This window comes from Cyphellophora attinorum, assembly GCF_001299255.1.
Source record: "Cyphellophora attinorum strain CBS 131958 chromosome Unknown Contig14, whole genome shotgun sequence".
NCBI classification, from domain to species: Eukaryota; Fungi; Ascomycota; class Eurotiomycetes; order Chaetothyriales; family Cyphellophoraceae; genus Cyphellophora; species Cyphellophora attinorum.
Window position 1 is genome coordinate 809,409 of NW_017253242.1, and position 22,802 is coordinate 832,210.

Sequence of the window (22,802 nt, forward strand, 5' to 3'; positions counted from 1 at the left end):
CAATAGCCTGGCGTTCTACTCGTTCTCGACCCCTTGCTTTGGACTGCAATAGCATAGTCAGCTGCGGTGCTTTTCTCTGCACTACTCTGAAGATTTTTCGCCACGCGGTTAGCCGTCATGCTGTCGCGGAACCGTATTGGTTGCATGTTAGCTTCCGAGAGACGACTCGAGATTTCGTGGCCTAGATGATTTCAAGGATCTACCTATAGCTGATTGCTTTGACTCAGCAGCACCGCGTTTCTGGCACTGTTCCTCGGCACAAATCGGACACGATACGGTTTAGGCAACGTGTTTGAGCCCGGCTCGTATGCGTCATCCGAAACATCCAACGCTTCCTCCACCCCTTGCTGATTGAGACATGGCCGTATGTCGAACATCCATATCAGTCGTGCGAGAGTGATGAAGAGACTGTTCTCAGCCAGATGCATACCCGGACAAATACGACGGCCAGCGCCAAAGCCGAAATGATCACGGACATATGGATCTGGATGTGACGCATACGCGGCAGCTTTGAGGGGATGATCGAGGAATCGGTCGGGCATAAAGCTCTCAGGGTCCTTGTGGCGGGCGTCAAAGTGGATCGCGTACTGATTGATGCTTACCACTGTTCCTGCGGGGATATGCATGTCGCGATAGACTATGTCTTCGGTTGTGAAATGGGGAGTTCCGATGTTCGTGACAGGTCTGATGCGTAATATTTCTTTCACCATGGCTCTGATGTACGGCAGGTGCTCCTCGTCCGCGAATCCTGGTAGTCGATCGTCACCAATGACGTGATTGAGCTCGTCGGCAGCGGTGTTTTGAGCATCTCGAAAGACAGCTAGATACTTGATGGCGCTGTTGAGGGCCGCGCTAGTAGTCTCAGAGCCCGCCTCAATCATGGCTAGTATATGTCAGCATAGGTCAAGAACGACACAGTGGACTCACTGCCTGCAACGAATGCTGCCTGCTCTTCGCTTATGCCCTGATCCTCATAGTCAGTTGCCGCAAAGTCGCGGACGAAGCATTCGGGTGCGCTCCCTTGCCGGATTTGCTGCTTCAATGTCTTCCAATACTTCATCCACAATGAAAGCTGATGCTCGTATAGTAATGAAGCAGACTTCCTCCACCACTGCAAACTGCGCGGTATTATGTCGGCAATCGGCGGTATCGTGTCCGCCAAGTACGTCCCGGGAGCTGTGTGCTCCGAGAACTCTTTCATGATGCCGTAGACATCACGTACATCGTCGCAGTCCTGTACGAATGAGTTTCAGCGTGAATGTATCTGCAGAAAAAGCTCACCCAGGTGGGCACCCGTCGGCCATATGTTGAGGTCATAACGACCGACGTCGTATACCTCCGAACATGCATGTAGAAGCTCGAGTAGTCTTCTTTCTTGTTGTCATACAATATGTCACGTAACAGCTGCAAAGACTCAAGCTCCTGACTAGGCTTGAAGGTCTCCGATGATTTTGGAGTCAATAATTTATGGACAACAGCACGTAGCTTGCGCCACTCGGGTGTGTAGCCCATGAACAAAAAGCGTTTGCCTCCCGAGATCAGGTCGTTTCCCACAGGCATAGGTACTCGGCTTGAGGTGACGGCTGACTGCTTGTCTAGCATGGCCTTCACGGCGGCCGGGCTGTTGATGAAGACCCAATTGTACCAGCCGACTTGTATCTGGAAGAGTTCGCCATATCGGTTGGCCCAGCTTCGTAATTGCTGCTGTGGTGCTTGCTTCAAGGAGAATGTGTGACCGACGATAGGCAAGCCTCTTGGACCGGGCACGCGACGCAGGCCGCGGGGAACTTTAGAACGGCGCAAGATCAGTAGGAGACCAATGGCGAGCAGGAGGAATGTGAGAAGCGGCGTTGCCATCTTCAGCTGCAGCAGCGGGCAAGAAAGTCGCCTAACACATGCGACGAGAAGGTTGCCTGTAATTCTTTGACAGCAAACGCTGCGTTTTCCTGGTTGGCGAGCGTCAATCTTCAGAGCCAGTCGGGGAATCGAAGCAATTCGGATTGGCGGGGACCGGCGTTTACTCCAACCAAAAACACACAGAAATAAACTGGAAGACCTCCCGAAGAGGAAAATGTGGGGAAGGATTCGTTCTAGCGTCAATCGAGCAATGCTGGCAACGCGTGTCAGCTTGCAGCGCAATCTTTGTCCGCCGCCGCGAACCGCCTATGCCGTCAGTCTTCAAAGCTTCAGTCCTGGACAACAAAATGCGCTTCCGGGACTGTCAAATTGACGAGGTACCGGTCCATTACACGACTTGCTTCGCCTCTTCCTTCGTAGCTTGTGTGGCCACTTCCATTCCTCGTGACCAGAACCGCTCCTTCGATCTGCGTGTTCAATCCTACTGCCCACTGGAAGCTTGTGGATGGATCCCATAAGGCGTTGACTTGGAGCACTGTATTCGGTGTCCCGCTGACGTTGTATCTGCGCGGCGGGTCGACTCTGTCCACGGCCCACCCAAGACAGCTCATCACAACTTGCAGAGACTGACACAGACCACGAACATGCGGTCCAAGCCATTCTGCCGCTTGTTGTCGATACAAGACCGCGTCGAGCGTGCTCTGATGTGGCTGCCAGTCCAAGCACTGGATTGCCTGTCCACCGAATGCGGAGTCGTTGCCGCGAACAGCGAGCGGTGTGGAGAAGAGAGATGCGTTGTTCGAGTAGTGCGTGTCGTTGAGGGCTTGAGCGAGTTCGGTAAAGCCAGACGAAGGACAGATCAGCATCTCCTGTCCGTTCAAGATGATCTCTTCGTAGGAAACGTCGGAACAACATACGTCCTGGCATTCAGGAGCTGGGATCGGCGATGCTGATGCTCGTGACACGACCTCATCCCAGATCTCGACGGGCGTGGGAGTTTGATTGTACAATGCGCTAGTGGAGTTCTGAGCGGCCCATTCGAAGAACTTTCCATGAGTCGCTTCGTAGGATACGACTTCGGAGAGAATCTGGGCATTGCCGTCCAAGCGGTGGTCGACACAGCCATCGAGGACCATGGCGCGGATGTTCTTGGGATACAGCTCGGCATACTGCGAGCCCAGCATGGTACCGTACGAAAAGCCGAGCCAATTCAACTGTTCGCCTCCAAGCGCAAGTCGTAGGGCTTCGATATCTTTCGCGGCGCTCGCGGTGTCGACGTGTCCGAAGAGTGGGCCAGTCGCATTGACGCAGCTCTTGCTGAAGCTATTCCAGTAGTCAACGGTACTATCGAAGGCAGTTTGATTGCCTGGGACCAGAATGACGCGCTCGTTCCAGAGATCCGGGCTGCATGAAATGGGATTGCTGGCCCCGACTCCTCTGGGATCCGCCGCGATGAGGTCGAAGTGCTCCCGCAGGTCGTCCGAGAAGTACCAACTTCCGCGCTGGTAAGCTATCAGGAGTGGAATCGCTGCCCCACCAGGACCGCCAGGATTAAGCATCAAGTATCCGAGTCGCTTTTCCGGGTTCGTCGCATTCAGCACCGCAACTTCGATGTCGATCGTTCCGCTTCCAGGCGTGTTCCAGTCAATGGGAACGGACAACTTCGAGCAGTTCAAGCCATCGGGCACGCCGTCAGGACAAGAGCCCCATTGTATCTGCCGTTGATCTTGTCTGGGGTGCGGCGACGCGAAGGCCAAGCCGAGAAGCGATGCGTAGAGCATGTAGTTCATCATGGTTGACGTGATCGATACCGTCTGCGAATAGCCGGCGGCATTGCCCGCCCTTTTGTGTCATGGGTCCAGACATACATTTCCATGGGTGGCTCGTGGGAACATTAAGCTTTGCACTTTGCCATTGAGCTATACTCTGTGTACCACCGCAAAATGTCTTGGCAGCTGAGATGGTAAGGTTTGCGATCGTATCAAGGTGTGTTCTGGGTTCAGCCTCAGGCTGCCCAGGCGTGCAGTGCTCGAGGCCCCCGCCTGCTAGTGCTAGATCAGTGTGCTCTGGTATAGTGCTCGGATCAGGCCTGCTAGAAAGGATCAGGGGACATGGTTGCGTCTACAGCGGCAATGGACATGAACTGCGCTCGGATTCTCGCCAATGAGCCACTTAGGCAATCTCGAAGTCCATTATCTCGGTAAGCCCAATCATTGGGGTGCACTTCAGCTTCGTGCTTCAGTTGTGAAAGTGCATGAAATGTGACCTCTGCACTTGTCGCAATGGTGAGAAAGCGGCAAAACCAAAGGCATTGACGATGCAGGGAGCTCGGAAGGAGGGGAAGTCCCCTCGGCTGGCGCTAATGCACTTTGGGAATCGGGGTTCGAGCAACCACAACACAACATCCCGGATTTTCTTGCAGCGTTACACGCTCATCGCGGAATGTCATCAGTCACGTTTCAGCATCACATTGATCAATATTGATGCTTGATTGCTCATGCTCATCTGGATCTCCTGTCGGATGAAAATATGCTGCACTCATATTTTCGCCGACAGCTTGAAAGTACACCCCACGTGAAGGGTGGCGCGAACTCTAAGCAGCTCGGAACTTTTGTCTCAATCCCAGTGCCGGACAGTGCCTCGGTGTCGAGTACCGGGCCTTGCTTGGTCTCGATCGCGCAGCTTGACCGCCTGCGCGCCTTCGCAATCTGCGGCTCGTTGACGGTAAGCTATCGCGCGCGCCGGGCAGAGTCTTCACAGCAGGCGTTCGCAGTTGAAGCGCTTTGAGCTGGGTGAGGGCTGTGGTGGGACTCTTACGGCGCACGGCGCAAGCTACAGCGAGCATCGTTGTTTCCGTCCGAAACTGCAGGCATCAGGAACGCAACCGCTGGTTGAAGTACGGTAGGACTGCATCTTTTCACAACCTGGGTCTTGACCTCGCATTCTCTAATATCACCAATAACCTGCCGTTTACGTGCTTCGCATGGTGGCGTCAGGTAAGAAGCCCGAATTCAACGTTCATCCGGCGTAACGCGAGCTGCGCCTTGTCTCACTTGACGGCGAGGTGGCGGCATAGCTATGGCAGACTCGTGTCCGGTACACGCCAAGAGTATGAGTCAAACAGAACGCGGACCGTGTCTGTGGACGGACGTCCAAGCTCGTATTCTGCAAAAGTCTATCCCAAACTCTGCACGATCACCTAACTCTATCTCAGCTCTACCTCTTGGCCTGCACGTGGGTTGAGGACGGCGCCACTCGACTCCGATGAAGACCTTGCGCAGAGTCATTTATACATAAGCTTGTCGAGGACAATGCCGCCGCCGTTAGTCCTGCGAAGACGTCGTCCGAGATGTGTCGCAACCTCCTCGTCCCGGCGACGCTCATCGCGGCGACTCTTGCGCAACAGCAGCCATGCTTTCCTCTGGGGCCGGTCTTTCCGGCACCGCAGCATCTGTCTACATCAAGCAGCTTCAGCAATGCCTTGACGACCTTGAATCAGACTCTGGAGGACTCCCTCGCAGGAGGATCACAATACCCTTCTCTCGACAATCAGTCCACATCTTTTATCCTCGATATGTACTCAATCAGTACGAATGAATCGTTGTTCACATACACCTTCAATGCGCCGGACTTCGCAAATGCCAGTGTTGGCGCTTCGCAGATTACAGAAGACACGGTCTTGCGGATCGGCAGCATGTCAAAGCTGTTCAGCGTGTACAACTTTCTCATTGCAGCTGGAGACGTTCTCTGGAACGAGCCCGTGACGAAGTATGTTCCGGTGTTGGCAGAGTATGCTGCTCAGCGCGCTGGCGAGGTAGGTATCGACTATTACGACTTCGACAGCATCACATTAGGCGCACTGGCTTCGCAGTTGTCAGGTGTCAATCGCGATTTTGCATTCGGTCCGGACTCAGATGATGGCTTTGCGGGAGTCCTTCCACCGGTGTCGCCTGTGAATGTCAGCTATTGCGGGTATAATGGGACGGATCAATCGCCGTTGTTTCCGTGTAATCGGACTGGTGAGTGGGGAGGCCTCTGGCGTGTGGGTGCTGACCATTTCAGAATACCTCAAGGCGGTTCTTGTGCAGAGTCCTGTCGTGCCGGCGTTTCATACCCCAATCTATTCCAATGTGGGATACTCACTCCTAGCCATGGCGTTGGAGAATATTACCGGCACCGCTTTTGACGATATCTTTGCGAATGACTTCGTTGCGGCTCTCAATCTTACCGGGACTTACTCATTGCCGCCAAGCGATCAGCTTGAGAGAAGCTTTGTGCCGTACAATCTGTCGTATAGCGGATTTTTGTGGGAGACTCTCAACGAGGCTCCTGCGGCGGGATTTGTAAGTTTACTTCCACGTTGCGGATTTTGCTGACCATGTAGTACTCCAACATACGGGATTTACGGATCATCGGGCAGTCGATGCTTAGTTCGAGGCTTCTCACACCCGCGCAAACCCGTCGTTGGCTTTTGCCAGTCACTTTTACTGGAAGCCCGAACGTCAGCGTTGGCGCACCCTGGGAGATACTGAGAGCTCCGCTCGAGCGTCAGTCGTGGATGTACACCAAGGGAGGCCACTACGGGCAGTACACGTCGGAGATTGTTTTGCTGCCGGATTGGGGTGTTGGCTATAGTGTGCTTGCCAGTGGGGTGGAAGTGAGTCTTGCGGTGGATACGGTTGCGAATATTGTGGCGGAGACTGTGGTTGGTGTGCTGGATGAGGCGGCCGCTGAGGAGGCAAATGTCACGTATGCTGGTCGGTATGAGAATGATGGGGACGTGATGGTGTTGGAGGTGGACGACGGGCCCGGTCTGCTTGTTAGTGAGTGGAATTGGAATGGGACGGATGCTTTGGCGTTATATGCGACGTTGAATGGTGCGGAGAATGCTACGATGAGGTTGTGGCCAACAACGTTGACGAGTCCGGGCAAGGTTGGTTTCCGGAGCTACGTTCAGAAGTTGCCGGTGGTGCTGAATCCTTATCCGGTGCTCGGGAACTGTATCAGTTGGTTGACGACGGATCAGCTGGTGTACGGCGGGGTCGGGCTGGATGATTTTGTGGTAGAGGTGGAGGATGGTAGGGCAACGGCGGTGCAGGCGAGAGGGTTGCGGGTGAGGTATGAGCGGTAGGATAGTTCTTGTAGGGCGAGCGGTCGGTTGTTACGAAGCAGGTAGACGATGAAACACACGCGTTCATGAATGATAATTGACGATTCAGGTTCATTTCTCAAAGACTATATTGTGACTCAGGTTCTGCATTCGAGACTGATAATGAGCAATAAGAATCTCGCCAGCATCCCCGCTAGGACCGTCTTCAGTGACATCTCATTGAAATCGGTTGGTGGCGTTGCAAACCGAGCAGACACGATCTCTAAAAGCCGGCGGACGCAATCAAGCGCAGTGCAGCGTGATGAAGGGTCTGGGAGCGCTTAGAGAACACCTACCTGAGCACGGAGCATGTTGCACGAAGAGTGATCCGATCACTGAAGGTACCACCATAGTAGCGAGAATAGAATACTGCCTAGGAGAATGGTCAAGCATGAGCGGAGTGCAGTCCCAGGAACTAGCTAGGTCAATAATTTGGGTGAGTATGGCCAAGAGGTACCGTAGCATGGGATGTTGAAGGTGAATATAAAAGCTGTTTGAATTAGCGGCGTTACGCTCGCAGTGCTAGCTGCTAGTAAGTGTGCTCGGGGTTGGTGCTCGGATCAGGCTTGCTAGAAGGGGTCAGGGGATGTAATTGTACAGCATTGTGAAGATCAGCTAGCGTGGTAGGATTCGGAGCATACTGTTCGCCGCGAAAGTGATCATGGATAAGTTGAGGCATTTTCTTAACCGGTTGACAGTGGCTGGACTTGCCTTGCGTATGCCGGCGAAGCCGCTGCATGTTTTGGCTGTGGGACGCGCCGTAGGATGCCGGCGCCCTTGGCAACCTCGTCCTACCTCGTCCTACCTCTGATTTCCCGTTCCCGCACGATATCTATCAGATTCGTCACAGCCTTCCGAGCAGGTACTTGGATAAACGTCTGCTCGAACGCTTTGTACCTTCCTGCCGCAGTCCAGAACCCTCCGAGAAGCCTGTGGTCCCTGAACATGTCGAGTCGAAGGGTGCACTTTTACGTGGTACAAGAGGTGGGGTGACTGGTATCGAGCATGCGTTGATTGTCGAGCAATGTGAACATGGCGTGAAGATACGAGCAGACCGCTGTACGGAAGAACTGAAGACTGATGCCGGGCATGTGCAGAGCGCACATGATGCCTCCAATGCCAGGCGCTGGCTCGACTGTATCCGCGTCCTCGATAGCGAAGCCACCGACGATCTAACAGCAGCAGTAAATGCTCGCTTGTGTCACCGCCATCCGTCCCAAAAGCGAAGGCTGACGATTCGAGGACTATGCTTGTCCGTCTCAGTCTTGCTTCCCGTTGGCAGCAACTCCCCTCGAGAAGCCTCACAAGAGCTACACAATCCTCGCCTCGCAGTGGTGTAATGATCACTCGCTCTCCTTCCTCCGCCTTCTGAGCGGTCCGCGCAGGCATGGCGATCCAGGTCGCTCTGAGTCATGGATCGGCGCGGGCACCGCAGGCAAATCCGTGCTTCGACTCTCGCCCGTCGACTTTCTAAGAATGTGCACGAACAGAAACAGAAACAGAAATCAACAGCTGGGAGCGCGACCTCAGTGGCAAGTCTGTCGTTGTGGACGCGGCCCAGTCCGCGAAGAATCCGAAGTCATTCAGTCACACCACGGTCAAGCAGATGAATGCCGATCTCACGGAGTTGGCGACCAGCACTCCTGATCCAAATCGAGCCGATGATGTGCTGGGCCTGGCCACACTCATTGAGCCACGCTCTGAAGACCTCGAAGAAGCCGAGCAGCAACTGGGCGTTAATGGCGCCTTCAATCTCTACGAAGGGCAGGATGAGTTTGCCGATACCCAGACATTGTGCGCGTCAACCAAGTATATGAAGAAGGTCACCATAAACGATATAGCCTCAAACTCAGGATGCCCACAAGGCGGGCTCCAGAGACGGGTTGTGCCTGTGCTTGCGATGCACGAAGAGAAACAGAAACACAACTCCGAGATACCCACAGGGCGGGCTCCAGAGACGATCTACGCCAATTCTCGAGATGCACGAACAGACAGAGAAGGTAAACTCAGCATACTCACAGGGCGGGCTCCGAGGACGATCTGAGCTAATCTCGAATTACAACACGTCAAGGGTGCCCTGACATTCCGCTGCTCATCTTCGTCGAACTACTTATATGCGTTCTCGCCGCTCATGGATGTCTGCTGGTCATATTGCTGCATCCAGGTGCATACCGCCAGCCAACCACCAGTCTTGAATGCATGCCGTATTTCACGGCGTTTCGCGGTAATGAGTCAGGTAGGAGCAGGTACAATTCTGCAAATATCGTCCTGGAGGTCTTCAAAGGCAGAAATCTCGTCTTCCATGCTCGAAATTACCGCGAATACATGTGCATACGAGTCCGCCATTTTCACGGCTGGGCAGGGCCCTGTGGTATGACGTTACGAAAGTGATACAGGGAGGCCCTATGGGATCGTGTCACAAACAGCAGGAACAGCCTTCACTGCACGCTTCATTGGCAGGCGCATTCTCTACATCCTAAATCCGCAGGCACTCTCGTATGACAGTCGGTGGAAGGGGTAACTCGTTACCGGACGCTCCTTACACCATCATCCACGCGTGGGCGGAACGAATGGACTCCATGGCTTCCTCCTTGCCTCCCGACTGGAAAAGCCGACACGATAGCTCAATCACGGCTCGTCCGGTCTGATGATCTCATTGCGCAACTCCAGAATGTGCTTCCCGCCAGCGAGAAACAAGCGAGAAGCTTGACAAGCAGCAGAGCAGCCAGGACTTTGTGAAAGCCAGAGCCGCCGGAAAGGACTCCTTTGACCGTTAGCCGGACTTGATGTCCTGCTCGTTCGTGGCTCTGCCGGTCGTCAGAAAGAGCTGTGATGAATTTGGCTTCCTGCTCATGCACGGCTTTGCTGGTCGCAGAAAGGAGCGCTGCGGACCGTCATCTGCAATTCCGAAGGCACCTTTCAGAACCATGATTTCCGGCTCGAGCACGCCTTTACTGTTGTTGGGCAAGAGCTTCTTGGACCGTCTTCTGAGCTACAGCTCTGCCGGAAAGAGCTCGCCGAACTTTTGTTCATACCTCGCAGTGCCGAACGAGATCCATGGCTTCCTGCACAAGTTCGTCTCTGCTGGTCTTCGGAAGGAGCTCCGATATCAATGGCCTCCGGCTCAAGTTCGTCTTTCCTGATCGTTGCAAAAAGCCCCAAGATCCATGGCATCCCGCTCTGTTACATCTTTCCTCGCAATCGCACATAGCGACCTGCTGGCCCAGTCTTGCCTCGTGTTCAGTTCGTCAGCGTACACTTGTGCGTGCTTGATCTTTTTGGTCTGGAATTGAATTTGCAAGCCTCAATCATGTCGGTCTACACAGTAGCAGCGAAAGCTGTACGACGAGCATCTGAAGTGGACGAACGAGAATCTCGCACGATGGAAGCAGCAAGCCAGCACATCGGAGACGATGAAGGAGCTGCTCGGACCACTCGTTGCTACCTGCTAGCTGCTATCAGTGTGCTAAGAGTTGGTGCTCGGATCAGGGTCCTGCTAGGAAGGATCAGGCGTGTGGTTATGCCACGTATGCTAGGCCAGTGTAATCAGAATAGGCAATATGATCAAGTTTGCTTTGGATGCAGGTGGAATAGGGGAGGGAGAAGCGTGCCAGGCCGATTTATAAGCGGCCAACACGTCCTGTGCCTTCCTTGAAGCGAAGATGCAAGAAATTGAGCAACAGCTCGAAATCATAGCTCTCGAAGCCAGGATACTGCCCAAGACGAAGAGCATCAAGATATTGCGGGCGATGAACAGGCCGACGGAATGCTCGACATGTACAAGAAGCTCGACAGCGCCCACCACGTCCTATGGTACAAGATGCAATCATACCAGCATCTCAGCGCGTTCCTCGACGCAGTTTCCACGAAACTCTTCAACGACACCAATACTCTCCGAGAAGAAGCTGCTGCAAACAAGTCAAGATGGGTAAGATCGAGCTAGGACCGAAACTCGGCTCCTTACAGAGCTGCGCGAGGCGAACGACCGGATCAAGTCGCTGGAGCAAGCCGACCGAAAACGAATTCACGGCTCAGAAGCACGGCAGTCCTTGGACAACGGTACGAGTCTTCCACTACCGCTTCGAATATACCAGCCAGAATATCGACTTAGTGCCTGAAGTCCCTGCTGAGGTCGACGCAAGACGTCCGAAGCGAGCACGAGAGATGGGAAGGTCGCCTCGAGAAAGTCGTCTAGGAAACCAGCGTGCAAGATCGGGCCAGGAACGAGTTCACGAAGCGAAACATTGAATCCGAATGATGGATTCGGAAGAATTTCTAGCTACTCGTCGCACATGAAGCTCGATACATAATCGAGTTTTTCTCAACCCTGCCGCAATTCAGCATTCGAGCGAGCTCGATCATGGCTCATGCCAGCCGCAGTCTGGTCTCGGACTTGCGTCACCCTGCTCGCACATCGACAGCCAGGCGAAGCTCAATTGAGCAACACTTCCAGCTCAAGGTGTCCGTGGAACCTGGATCTCGCCTCCATCTTTGCCGGCTTTGAATTTTCCCATCAGCTCAGCAAGTCGATCCCTCAGCAACAGCCTGCGGAGATATTCCTCAGTCTTCTGCAGATCCGTCCACTTCTCCAGCAAAGCATCGGCGTTCTTCTTCGTCTCCGCCTTGAGTTCCAAGCTTTCCTTCTTCTGCGGATCCTGCTTGTTGGCAACGTATTTCTTCAGCAGATCATTCTTCTCCTTCGCCTGTCGACGCGCAGATCTCACGGCGAGCGCGTGACTAGTACTTCTGGTTCATTGCTTTCGATTTCGGTGCCGTTCTCAAACGCGTCGATTAGCTGGCTAAGTCGATCCTTCATCAGCAGCGTACTGAGATTCTCTTCGATGATCTGCAGGTCTTCCCACTGATCTTCCAAATCCTCCGCATCCCGCTGCGTTTGCTCCATGAGGTCCATGATCGGATCTCGCAGGTTGTCAACGTAGTCCTCGAGGACTCTGGTCACTCTCTCCACTTCTCGCTTCGCAGATCGCACTAGCAAGCTGCCACCGGGTGGATTGCTGCTTCGGCCGCCGGTCTTGAGAAGGTGCTCGATGTTTCGTCCACAGCTCTCCTCGTAGGCTTGAATGTCTGCCGGTTTTGTCATACTTGGAGTAGCGCCTGCGCGAGTTGGATTGAGACCTCCCTCATCGTGATAGCTACCGGCCAATATCGAAGAGCTCGCTTCCGCCAAGTTTGCATACTCTCGCCCACAGATCGGAAGGAGGAAGTTCTGGTACGCCTTCCATTTCTCTTTGTGGTAGTCTCGCAACAAGCCGTTCATCAGACCCCAGAGTGCTGAAGTACTCAAGTTTTCCAAGTGCTCAAGAACCCGAAGGCCGGCCCACTTTCCATAACCGACATAATTTGGACACAGATCGAGCTTCTTCGACTTGTCGGTGTAAGGCGGGCTATCGATGATGTTCTTCTTGATGAAGGAGCGCCACTCGTTGATGCGGTCAATCTGCGAGGCGTTGTGGGCGAATCGCTTCGGATCTCCGAGTTGGACTGTTTTCTTGGGTCCCGGATTGCTATCGATGCGATATGCGACATCGTTTCGGTCGATGTACTGTTTCGTGATCTTGCGAAGCGACTCATAATCATCAACAGAGAAACCTTTGCCACGTTCGTCCTCTGCGTACAGACCAGGACTGGAGCGTTGATCATTGGGTCGGTCGGTGTAACCAGTATAACCGAAACAGTTGATATAGATGCCGACTTCCGTTCGCATATTCTTCGTTGTCGACCACGCGTCTACGTCTTTCAGCTCCAGCTGCGGAAGGGTGCCGAGGATGAGAGCTTCTATGACTGTATGGTAGATCTCGGAGAGGATGAACGGTAACAATTGGTTTGTGCGCTGCAGATCATCGTCGAAGTATTTGTATGCAGTGTCGCCGCTCCTCGATTGCCGCCGGCCATATTCATCCATCCACTGACAGATCGCGAGCCACCCACCGGCCTTGAAGGCATACCACATCTCTTCGCGTTTAGGCGTGATGAGTCCATGTGGAATGCGCTCGACTTTCATGGCATCCTCTCGCTTCTTCTCGAAGTCAGTCATCGCTCGTGTGAGTTGCAAAACGGGCTCGGATATCTGTTCGATGCGCCTCAGCGTCGTCGCCATGTTGGCTCAGACGTATCTCGCTGGCGGCTCTGATCTAGCTTCGACCTGGCTCACTGGGAGCGTACTCTCGGTTTCGACGAGGCTGAGCGGGGGCTTTGGTGCGGATCAGCGCAGTCGCGGTCCTGCCTTCGATGTGGCTTGTTAGGAGGATGGCTGGTAAAGCGAAATCGGTTCTGAAGGTGGAGGTGTTATCCAATCAGAGCCCTCCTGAGAGGTGTGCTCAAATCAAGTTGATCACACCGATTTGGTGATGCAAGATTTGAGGTCGCCTGAATTCCGGCCTGCGCCTTTGTTCACTGTTGATTGTTTGCTGGGAGATATTCTTTGTGTCACCTCGGAGTATTGTGAAGCCGATCCGCTACTTCACTTCCTTTGGCACTCCGCGAAGCCTGCGCCTACAGGTTTCTCTCCTCTACCCTCAACCTGGCTTGTCGATTCCAAGCATACTCATCTGGCTCGCAACATTCCACATCAACTCCGGGTCCGGAGTTCCGCAAATGTGCGTCTAAGCTGCGGGCGAGGCTCCTGGCGACTGCTGCATTCCAATTGCGGGATCCCACAATCACTCACCAAGGACAGCCGCCATGTCCGCCTACACGCAAGCGCGCAGCTGGACCTGCATGACAAGCACCTCCAATACGTCAACGATGCCCTCAAGAAGTGGAAAGAGCTGATGCGTAAACCCGGCTTCCGAGGAAAACTCGATTGGAAGCAAATCAAAGAGCGTCTTGAAGCAGAAGCAAAGCGTTCGGACTTCGAATCCATCGCCCAGGCTACACAGCGCCTCAAAGACAAGATTCAGGCCATTGAGCGGCAGCTTCTGGTCATCGCCCGACAAGCTCGCATACTATCCGATGTCGAACCCATCAAGACCCTGAAGACTATTGGGGGCGATCAAACCGTCAAAGAAATGATGCAGATGTTCGCGAAACTCGCTAAACGCCACCCAGTCATTTGGTCACAAATTCAGTTGCAGGGAGAGTACAGCAAATACGGAGATGACGCATTCGCATCGATGCTCAACCGCGTCGACGCACTACGTGGCGAGTCTACTGCGAACATGGAGCGGTGGCAAACTCGGCTGGAAGAGCACAACGAGGCTGCGATACAATGGGAGGAAGACAGAGACCGACTTCAGCAAGAATTGAATGCGGCCAACGAGAAGATCCGGGATTACGAGACCACAACACGCAGCCACGACGAAGACGACATTGAGAAACTTCAACGATTGGAAGACGAGCTCGAAGAAGAAAAATGCAAAGTCCAGCGACTTCAAACTGCGGCAGAGAAGGCCGAGAAGCAGCATGCCGCCGAAGTCGAAAAGATGGACAAGAAGCTTGAGCAGGCGCTACAGAAGTCCGCCCCTCGAGCAGAACAATACAGACCAGTGAGAGTCGTCGGCCCAGCGCAGAGATCTGACGACTACTCGGACATTGAGGTTCGACGCTACAAGAAGGACGCCCGTGATGCGAAGGAGTCCGAAGAGAAGCTGCGTGCGGCCATCCGAGGCCTCATTACGGAGGACGGCGAGAGACGTCTCAGACAATTGGAGCGGCAGACAGGAGCTCAGCATGCCTCCAAAGAATCCTTTGGCACCAACGGAGCGCGAGTACTTCCGCGATTCTCTCTACGCTTTGCCATCTCGCGATGGTCAGACGACAGGTATTCCCGTTGTTGACTCACATTTCGACAAAGTGCAAGCAGGAATTGCCAGTATAGAGCAACAGCTCGGTGTCGAACGTGAGAAGCGTGAAGCTGACAAAAAGCGGGATGCGGAGGAGCGCGGACGCCTCCAGAGCGAATTCGATAACGAATTGGCCAAGATGCGAGATGCTCAGTCCGAAATCAAAGTCAGCGACGGCCATGTCGTCCAATTCGGGGCTGAATGCGCAGCGAAGTGGGGAGGGTCTCAAATCCAGATCAAAACACACGCTAAACACCTCGAGGTCGACGCCGAACTGCGTAATCTTCTCAACAAGATTCAAGCACCCACCGATCTCATGCGCGCCGAGCTACGACGCGAAGTGAGCATGCAGGAGGTCAAGTCCGGTCGGGAAGCCACTGTCAAGTCCATCAGGATGCAATACAAGAATGAATCCACTTATCGATCTATCGCAGACCTGACTTTGTGGCTTCTGCAGCACGTGGCGAAGATGGACCGCAAACGATCCGATCTAGATGCCGAAATTCGAGCACTCAAAGCCAGGATCGAAGACGACAAAGAAAATCGTCAGGTCGCCATCAATGCTGTTCGAGAGATTGAACTCAAGGCCATATCCAATGACCGGGAGAAGAGTCTGGCGGCGCTGAAGGATGCACAATCGAAGATCTCGGAGCTCAACGAAAGTCTTCAAGAGCATCGCACGTCGTCCGAGGAGCAGAACATAGAAGCGACAAAGCAGGTGACTGGACTCGAGGGGCAGATTGCTCTTCAGAAGAACCAGATTGAGGTGGCTGGTCGGGCGTTGCGTCACGCTCAGGACACGATCAAGGCTCGTGACGGTGAAATCAAAACATTGTCTGAGACAGAGGCTGTCAATCGAAGCAAGATCACAGGTCTGGAGACCGAACTCCGCCTGGTGCGTGAAAAGGGTGACGCAATGCAGGAGCAACTCGATAAGTTGGAAGTCGACAAGGCGGAGGGAGATAGGAAGCTGGAGCAGATGAGAACGGACCTTACCACCGCGCAGTTGCAGAGTGCCGGCGCCGGCGACGTCGATAAGCTGATGGGAGAGCTCAGAGGTTCCTATTCTGCGCGCATCGAGGATGGCAAGAGGCGAGTGGATGACCTTTCTGCCGAAATCAAAGAAGCTCGGAAGAAAGCGGACGATCTGGAGGCGGCAAAATCTGCCCTTGAAGTCGGCAAGGCGGAGCTTGCAAAGGACGTCATTCAATGGATTGGAAAGTACAACGATGCGCGGTCTGCTTTCAACGACAAGGTGGACGAGCTGAACGCTGCCGTGCAGGAAAAGGCCGAGGTCGAGAAAGCGAAGACCGCAATAGAGTGACTGTTCAGCGAGAAATTTCGGACCCCGACTCTTCCAGATGGCCTCGACGACCGAGATCGTGACGCGGCAGTCGGACCCAGCATTTCCAAGCTCACAGTGTCGAAGTAACATCTGCCAAGTCTGGCTGGCTGGCTCGAACAGGCTTTGTATACTCGTCTGGGACGTCGCGGTGAAGTCTGCTCCGCTTGCTCTGGTGGCGTCCTGTACCTCTGTTCTCGAATAGGGAGGCTTCACTAGTGGAATAGGATTCAAGTCGTCGAGCTGGCCATCGCCGCAGCGTGGGATCCGAGATTGCTTATGGAAGAATCACCGAAGAGATCTGTTTCGTCGCGGCTAGCGGAGGTTCGCTGGCGGCAAAGGGCTCGAGGTTGCTGGAGGAAAACATCGCAAGCGCAACCTTTGCACTGCTGGCAGAGAGGGCGACTTCGTCTGCCCAGGAGAAGGTGCTACACTTTTGCACTCTTCGATGTCTCGTTCAAACATATGATACCCGCAGATTGATAGAAGCTCTGGGACCGACCCACTGCGACATGATTCCGATTCCACACTCATCGTACGTGAGCAGTTGATGGCAGGAGCCGCGGAATCGTGATCTAGCGCCAGCAGCCATGTACGGCTAGCTAGCGGGCATTTGCTGATAGCTGTTGAGACGTATTGGGCGATGGAAAGGTAAGGTGTAGTCGACAAGGGAGATCGGCCAAGGATCCAAGTTCCACGCCAAGACGCCGCAGAACTCAGATAGACTCTCGGGACAACAACCACGGGATACTCCATAGGCTTGGCGTCCCAGAAGAGGACAGACTATGCAGAGCGTACAGTAAGACCTATGACCACGACATGCTTGAGACACTCCTCAATCGACTCGGCGAAGCATGTGAGCTTACAGTGCGAGTGTGGAGCAGCTTTTGCGCAGTGGCTCTGGCCGTGAGCTTCGAATAAGCTCTGGACTTGCGGGCGACTGTGCTTTTTACACTCGAATATATATGTGCCATGGACTCAAAAGACGTTGTGCCCCTTCAACCACCAACTCGCATGTTGTGGACATGTGCGTGCGTCTCAGTATTGTCCAATGCTGTCCGCTTCATCCTCGCTGCCGGTCCCAACGTGATCTCCGTCGTCATGCATCTTGAGAGCACATCCTTATCATCAACAGGCTCATCATCTCAGATCACCAATTTTCGCAATAAAGCTGCCGCTGATCCCATCAGCCACGCACACCGCATGGAAGTACGTCGGTAGCCTTCGATTGTGTCCAAGAGTAAGTGCTGCTGGGTTGATCCTGCTGGAACTGCTTCCTCGTGCCGTCGCCTATGAGCCTTGCTATGCCAGGGCAGTTGTTCGAACTGCTTGACGGAGTGGGATGCCGCAGTGCAACGGGATACTAAACATAGATCACCGGACAGCCGCCGGCACTCTTCGCCTTATAATACAGTAAGGAGACGTCAAGTCGAAAGCCACATATATTGCCATTAACATTACCAGCGAGCGTGGCGTGCCGTTGCCTTCAACACTCCTTCGTATCAGGACATTTAAACAGCCTATCCGCCGAGCAGCATCGTAGCCGCATGCCCAGGTATGGGCTCAGGGTCATGCCACAATTTTCCAGACCGCGTTATCTTGCATGCGTGCCGGGCTAGAAATACCGAGATTTAGCATGCGATATCGGACGGTCCAGTGCAGTAATGGCTGTGCGCCGTGAACAGGACGAGGTTGTGCCAAATTCAAGCCCCAGAAGCTTTCCCAGGCACCTCTGAGTCTATTCCAAACATTGAACTGAACTGGCCAAATCTCTAGGATCCACCATAGCTTTTTCATTTGCAAGGCGTTATAGTCTGCAGCAAGAGCGTCGAAACAGTCCTCAATTTGTTCAGGCAGCCATTCGGTACTCGAATCTTGGAGAAGTGTCTTGAGAGATTCCAAGGAGTAGAAGCCGTGCTTCTTCTTGTGTCTTTCGAAAGGTTTCAAAGCTTGTGATCGCTTTGACTTCGGCGGCAAGCCTATGCTGTACTGTTCCAGCAAGAAAGGTGATGACTCCATCGTAGGAACCTGGAGAGGTTGGTAGCGAGGCCACAAAAGATGTACGTCAATGCCCTGCTCCGCCAAAGCGTCTGTGTTGAAAATGATACCAGTGTTACATTCAAAACATTGTCGAATCAGCCACCTGAGCGGAATATTTGACATCTTATGACGTTCTGCATTTGGCCATGCTCCGCCCCCTACGTTAGAATGATGACCTGCGAACCAAACTTCCAGAACATCGGTGTCAGGGCGATGCGTGATCACACCAGAATGCTTAACGTGATATTGCGGCTGCTCGGGACTTTCCAGTTGAGCTTCAACCGTATCGGCTTCCGGAGGAGGCGCTGCTCCCAAAGTACGAACGATAGATCGGACTATATCATAAAGATTGCACGGCTTCCTTGCCCAGTCGTGTATGCCGTAGTACTGACGGACTTGAAACTTCGCCCGACGCTCATCCAGCGCAAGCGCATGCCTGAAGAAGCGACATCTGTCCTTTGCTCCAGCATTGAAAGGTAGTTCGCGTGGCATGAGACCAACGCTGTCGACTGTATCGAAGAGGCCAAGGAAATAAACATCAACGTTGTTGCAAAACGTCTTCTTGAACTCCGCACTTGTTTTATACCCTGCCGGGCTGTCGTTCTTGTATATCTCGTATGCGAAGGGTATCTGGGCCACGTTGCGCGGTGGTAACAGGCCTACTTTATGTATCATACCAGCCAGACAGCGCGCCGTGTACGCGCCACGGGAGAACCCGAACAGACAGATCTTGTCACCCTCTTTGTAACTGTGAACAATAAAGCTGTAGGCGTCGCGGAGGTGTAGTCCTAAGAAACTGCCAATAGCCGCGTCGATGCCAGATACAAAGCCGGTAATCAGTCCATTTGTGCTGTATGTCCCGACTCCAGCTTGATAGTAGGTCAGCTGTGACTTGGCATCCTTTTTCAAGCAGCTAGTGAGATGAACAATGTTGGTATTGTCACCATCGAACTGGTCCCCTGTTCCATCCAAGCACACAACGATAGTTCGGCCATTTCGACTTGACTCCGAGTCGGTTACAGCCCTCAACGTCCTTGGAATTTGATCCGGTATCAGAGCGCATTCGAGACGTGCTTGTGCGCAAAGCTGAGAGCCACAGTCCTCTGGAAAATCCGCACCTTGCATCCACCTTTGATCGTTAAGCGGCATAGCTCTCGCGTGGTCGATCAAACCTGTAACATTGACGCGGCACCAAGACGGCCCCAGCACAAGTGCGATCTTCGAACCTTGACACTACTCATCATAAACCTTCAGTAAAGGTGTTTTGCAGCCTGATATCCCTTCTTACCAATGCGGAGGCCAAACCGCAGACTAGGTTTGGACAAGCTTCTGGATCAAGCGTCGTGCGCCGACCTCAGCAAGCCACAATTACCATGAGATCTGCTGATCGATTCAAAGCGGCCACTAGGAAGCCGATAACGCTCTGCTCGGCCTGGCCGATCAGAGCTTGAGTGCAGGAGTCCGGAAATGACATCTTGTTCACTTTTCATTGAGACAGGGCATAACGAATGTCCTTGAGTTCCGGACGTAGCAGAGATAATGACACGCTAACTTTTGTGAGATTCCGCTTACTCGGCCCGCTATTGCAGACCAAAACTTTTTGAAATCAGTTAAGTGTATCATGATTGTCAATGGAACGTTACGGACGCGTTACTGATACTCTGAAAAAATGACGCGCAGTAATTTGCTCGTTAATGACAGGAACCCTGCTTGAGTGTTTAATTAATCACCCTGAGACTTTAGCATTGCATTCCAGTTCGGCACAGTTCGTGCCAGAGTCGAACACTTCGTTGCTTCTCAACCAGCGTCAATTAATTTGTGCACGTATCTGTCTAGAATTATCTGATGTGTGGTTTAGTCAATAAGTCTTGCTAATGATCCGTCGGTTTTTCGTTCCGGGTTGGCGAAAAGTCCTCCATGATACAGGCGAACCTGGGATCCGACTATCTTGCGGGCCGTCAAAGTGTCGTAGCCCAAATTCGTCGCTCAGGCGGAGTATGACATCGCACCTCAAGGACTATTATCATTGAATATCTATCAAATCAGACTCTAGAACACAGAAATAAATCCAGGTCGTCCCTTGCGAGCGAACATCCGACGCAATGCAAAAAATGCTCGTCACTTTCAACTCATTCATGTGGAAACAACATTCCAAGCTGGCAGAAGCTGAGTACTCGCAGACACAATGCTTCAGTTCTCGAGCCTTTCGATCTTCAGTGGATTGAGCCCCAAATTATTCGCCAGCTGCATTGTTGAAGCCCAGGTCCATCCTCCCCGTTCATTCTGCACTATACCAACCTTCTGGACAGTTCTAGTTGCCTGGTGTTTGTGCTCGTCAAAGAGCTCCTCCATTTCTTTCACACCAGTCTTCAGATGGGATTCTGCCTCAAAAAGACCAGCAGCTAAACCGTTGATAGTGAGTCGCTCTTTGATGTCTTGTGTAGTCAAAGGCTCTGCAAGAGCCACAGCAAGCACTGCTAACACCAGGGCAAACAGTGCGTACACAGCTTTCAAAGCTATCAAGGTCCACAGAGGAGCCTTTGGAACCATGGTGACGAGAACGTCATTGAATCTCTGTTGCTCAAAGATATTCGTCGATGGTATAGTGATTCCAGCCGTCAGCGCAACAGCAGCCCTCGAGAATTGATTTGCAAAGACGGTTGCCAGTGTTTCGGGCTTGTCTTGGTAGGCAGCAAGCGCAGCGGCGTCCTGAAGACTTAGGTGACCTAAGGCAGTGTCCATTGCAAAAGCTGCCGAGTATAGTGCACCATATTCTGGTTCAGCTAAGGCTAGGTCGTAGAGCCCACCAGTTGGTATGACACCGTTAGTCCAGTTGTAGCGACCATGATATATTGACATCTCACAGTCCAGGATGAAGACAGGGTCACCAGACGCGTCTGATCCGATGTAATGATTGTCGCGCATATATGCGAACTGATCGGATGATGTGTCGACAGGAGGAAACCCTTTGGACCAGACCAGGAATGGGATTGGGTTTTGCATAGCGAATAAGTTTGTAGACCCGTTGCGACCGACGGCATCTGAATGGTTGGAACTGTTGAAGAATTGAATGCCAACATTGGACTCGTTGTTCAAGCCAGCTCCGACAGGTGGGTTGAGACCGACGGCACCGCTCCATGCAAAGGACGGCGCACTGAAAGACCCACAGGTGAACCCCTCCCCGACATCACAATCTTGTGTGATAACATGACATTGTGTTTGCACAGAATTAACAAGTGCACTGAAGTCGAGTGTTGCATTACTCTGAATATCACCCAGGAAGAAATGCTGGGCATTGTAGTCGTAGTAGTTCCCTGTCGATACGTTGGCCACGAAATCACTCAAGGAGTTATTCATAAGCACCTCAGCGCCCTCTTGTGCATGCTGTAGGCCGAAACGTTGGGTATGTGAAGAGCTGCTCCACGTTGTAATGCTGCAGGGATAGGTGCAGTTCTTCGAACTGTCACCGATGCAGGGTAGATCGTGAGTAAGAGAGTCGCAGATTGTGGGATCCAATCCACGCCCGAAGGAAGATGTTGTGTTTGAAATCCTTAGAAGATCGACTGTGACAGGCTGGACAGCGACGCCAAACCATGAATCGACTCCCTGTATAGCGAGACTGGAGCAATCAGTCAGCTTCAACGACGTGGTCAAGATTGGCAGGAGTGCTCACGTTATAGCAACAATCCACAGTAGCGACCAGAATGCTAAGTGCACAGGTTGGACCAAGGTCTCATGGGCCTGCATGCGATATTTGAGAGTCTGCCAGATCGGACTCACACCACTGCCGTTCAGAAGACTTATCAGGATCGACATCTGATGCGGAGTTGGTATAGATTTGTACTTCAGTTTCTTGCTGGCCTGCACAACACGTCTGCCGGCGAAAAAAGCCACCAGAGCCATGGAGGTGCTGGTCAAAAAGGGCATGATCTTTCCTGTAATCGATGCAATTGTATGCAGTGTACCGGGCGTTGTGGCAGTTGTGGCCCATACCCAATAGACAGCTTTACCGCCATTTTCCAGCGCCTGAAGGTCCGTCCGTGTTGTGTTCACGAACCCCGTTGAGTGGGACGTCGAGATCTGTTGCACAACGGTGAAGGGCGCTTTGATCTCGTTGTGGAAGATTAGTGTCAGTAGCACAGAAGATACAATAGCTACTGGTATGCACGGGACGAATGCACCCATAGCTAAGGAGAGAGTAGCTCCCTTCATGATCTCTGCCTCTACCACATCCTCCTCTGATGAAGAGGTGGACGGAACGCCGGTCTCTGTTGTCTCGACATCAATGTTGTCCTTGCTAGTTTCATCCGCATTGTTGTGGTTGACCGCCTTTTCTGCCATCTTGATACGCGGGTGAGCTGCCTCGATGTGTAGTGGCAGGTCGGTACTCGTTCTGTCTGCTTGGCAGTTCACTCAGACAGATAATTCTGCCGGAAAGGTTTTTGAATGAAAGCAGAAATCATGTTCAGCTGTATGCGCAGGACCTGTTGAGGACTCAGTACTGGAGGCGAGTATGGTCTCAAATTGAAAGGCATAAATGAACCCTTCTGCGAAAATTCCTGCGCTAACAGAAAGTTCCAATTCATCTTGCTTCAATCGTAGACCCTGCTCC

The 22,802-nt window shown here is 53.0% G+C and overlaps 7 protein-coding genes across 7 annotated transcripts; 2 read left to right on the forward strand and 5 right to left on the reverse strand.

Moving 5' to 3' along the window:
• Positions 1-203: 203 nt before the first annotated feature.
• AB675_3571 (Fumitremorgin C synthase) lies at positions 204-1,857 on the reverse strand (the record flags this gene model as incomplete). The annotated part of the gene is made up of 3 exons (XM_018143633.1): positions 204-883; positions 928-1,234; positions 1,282-1,857. The coding sequence occupies 3 exons, from the start codon at positions 1,855-1,857 to the stop codon at positions 204-206; spliced, it is 1,563 nt and encodes a 520-aa protein (XP_017999672.1).
• A 329-nt stretch (positions 1,858-2,186) lies between these two features.
• AB675_3572 (putative hydrolase) lies at positions 2,187-3,647 on the reverse strand (the record flags this gene model as incomplete). The annotated part of the gene is made up of 1 exon (XM_018143634.1): positions 2,187-3,647. The coding sequence occupies one exon, from the start codon at positions 3,645-3,647 to the stop codon at positions 2,187-2,189; it is 1,461 nt and encodes a 486-aa protein (XP_017999509.1).
• A 1,559-nt stretch (positions 3,648-5,206) lies between these two features.
• AB675_3573 (uncharacterized protein) lies at positions 5,207-10,949 on the forward strand (the record flags this gene model as incomplete). Its single annotated transcript, XM_018143635.1, has 5 exons — positions 5,207-5,876; positions 5,920-6,200; positions 6,242-6,935; positions 8,503-9,006; positions 10,735-10,949. The coding sequence occupies 5 exons, from the start codon at positions 5,207-5,209 to the stop codon at positions 10,947-10,949; spliced, it is 2,364 nt and encodes a 787-aa protein (XP_017999755.1).
• Positions 10,950-11,460: 511 nt separating this feature from the next.
• AB675_3574 (uncharacterized protein) lies at positions 11,461-13,124 on the reverse strand (the record flags this gene model as incomplete). The annotated part of the gene is made up of 2 exons (XM_018143636.1): positions 11,461-11,703; positions 11,751-13,124. 2 exons carry the CDS (start codon positions 13,122-13,124, stop codon positions 11,461-11,463), a joined length of 1,617 nt encoding a protein of 538 aa, XP_017999587.1.
• A 149-nt stretch (positions 13,125-13,273) lies between these two features.
• Positions 13,274-16,132, forward strand: AB675_3575 (uncharacterized protein; the record flags this gene model as incomplete). The annotated part of the gene is made up of 3 exons (XM_018143637.1): positions 13,274-13,338; positions 13,704-14,617; positions 14,667-16,132. 3 exons carry the CDS (start codon positions 13,274-13,276, stop codon positions 16,130-16,132), a joined length of 2,445 nt encoding a protein of 814 aa, XP_017999703.1.
• A 1,587-nt stretch (positions 16,133-17,719) lies between these two features.
• On the reverse strand, positions 17,720-19,339 carry AB675_3576 (uncharacterized protein; the record flags this gene model as incomplete). Its single annotated transcript, XM_018143638.1, has 1 exon — positions 17,720-19,339. One exon carries the CDS (start codon positions 19,337-19,339, stop codon positions 17,720-17,722), a length of 1,620 nt encoding a protein of 539 aa, XP_017999673.1.
• A 1,041-nt stretch (positions 19,340-20,380) lies between these two features.
• Positions 20,381-22,531, reverse strand: AB675_3577 (uncharacterized protein; the record flags this gene model as incomplete). The annotated part of the gene is made up of 3 exons (XM_018143639.1): positions 20,381-20,764; positions 20,849-21,809; positions 21,864-22,531. The coding sequence occupies 3 exons, from the start codon at positions 22,529-22,531 to the stop codon at positions 20,381-20,383; spliced, it is 2,013 nt and encodes a 670-aa protein (XP_017999543.1).
• Positions 22,532-22,802: the final 271 nt, after the last annotated feature.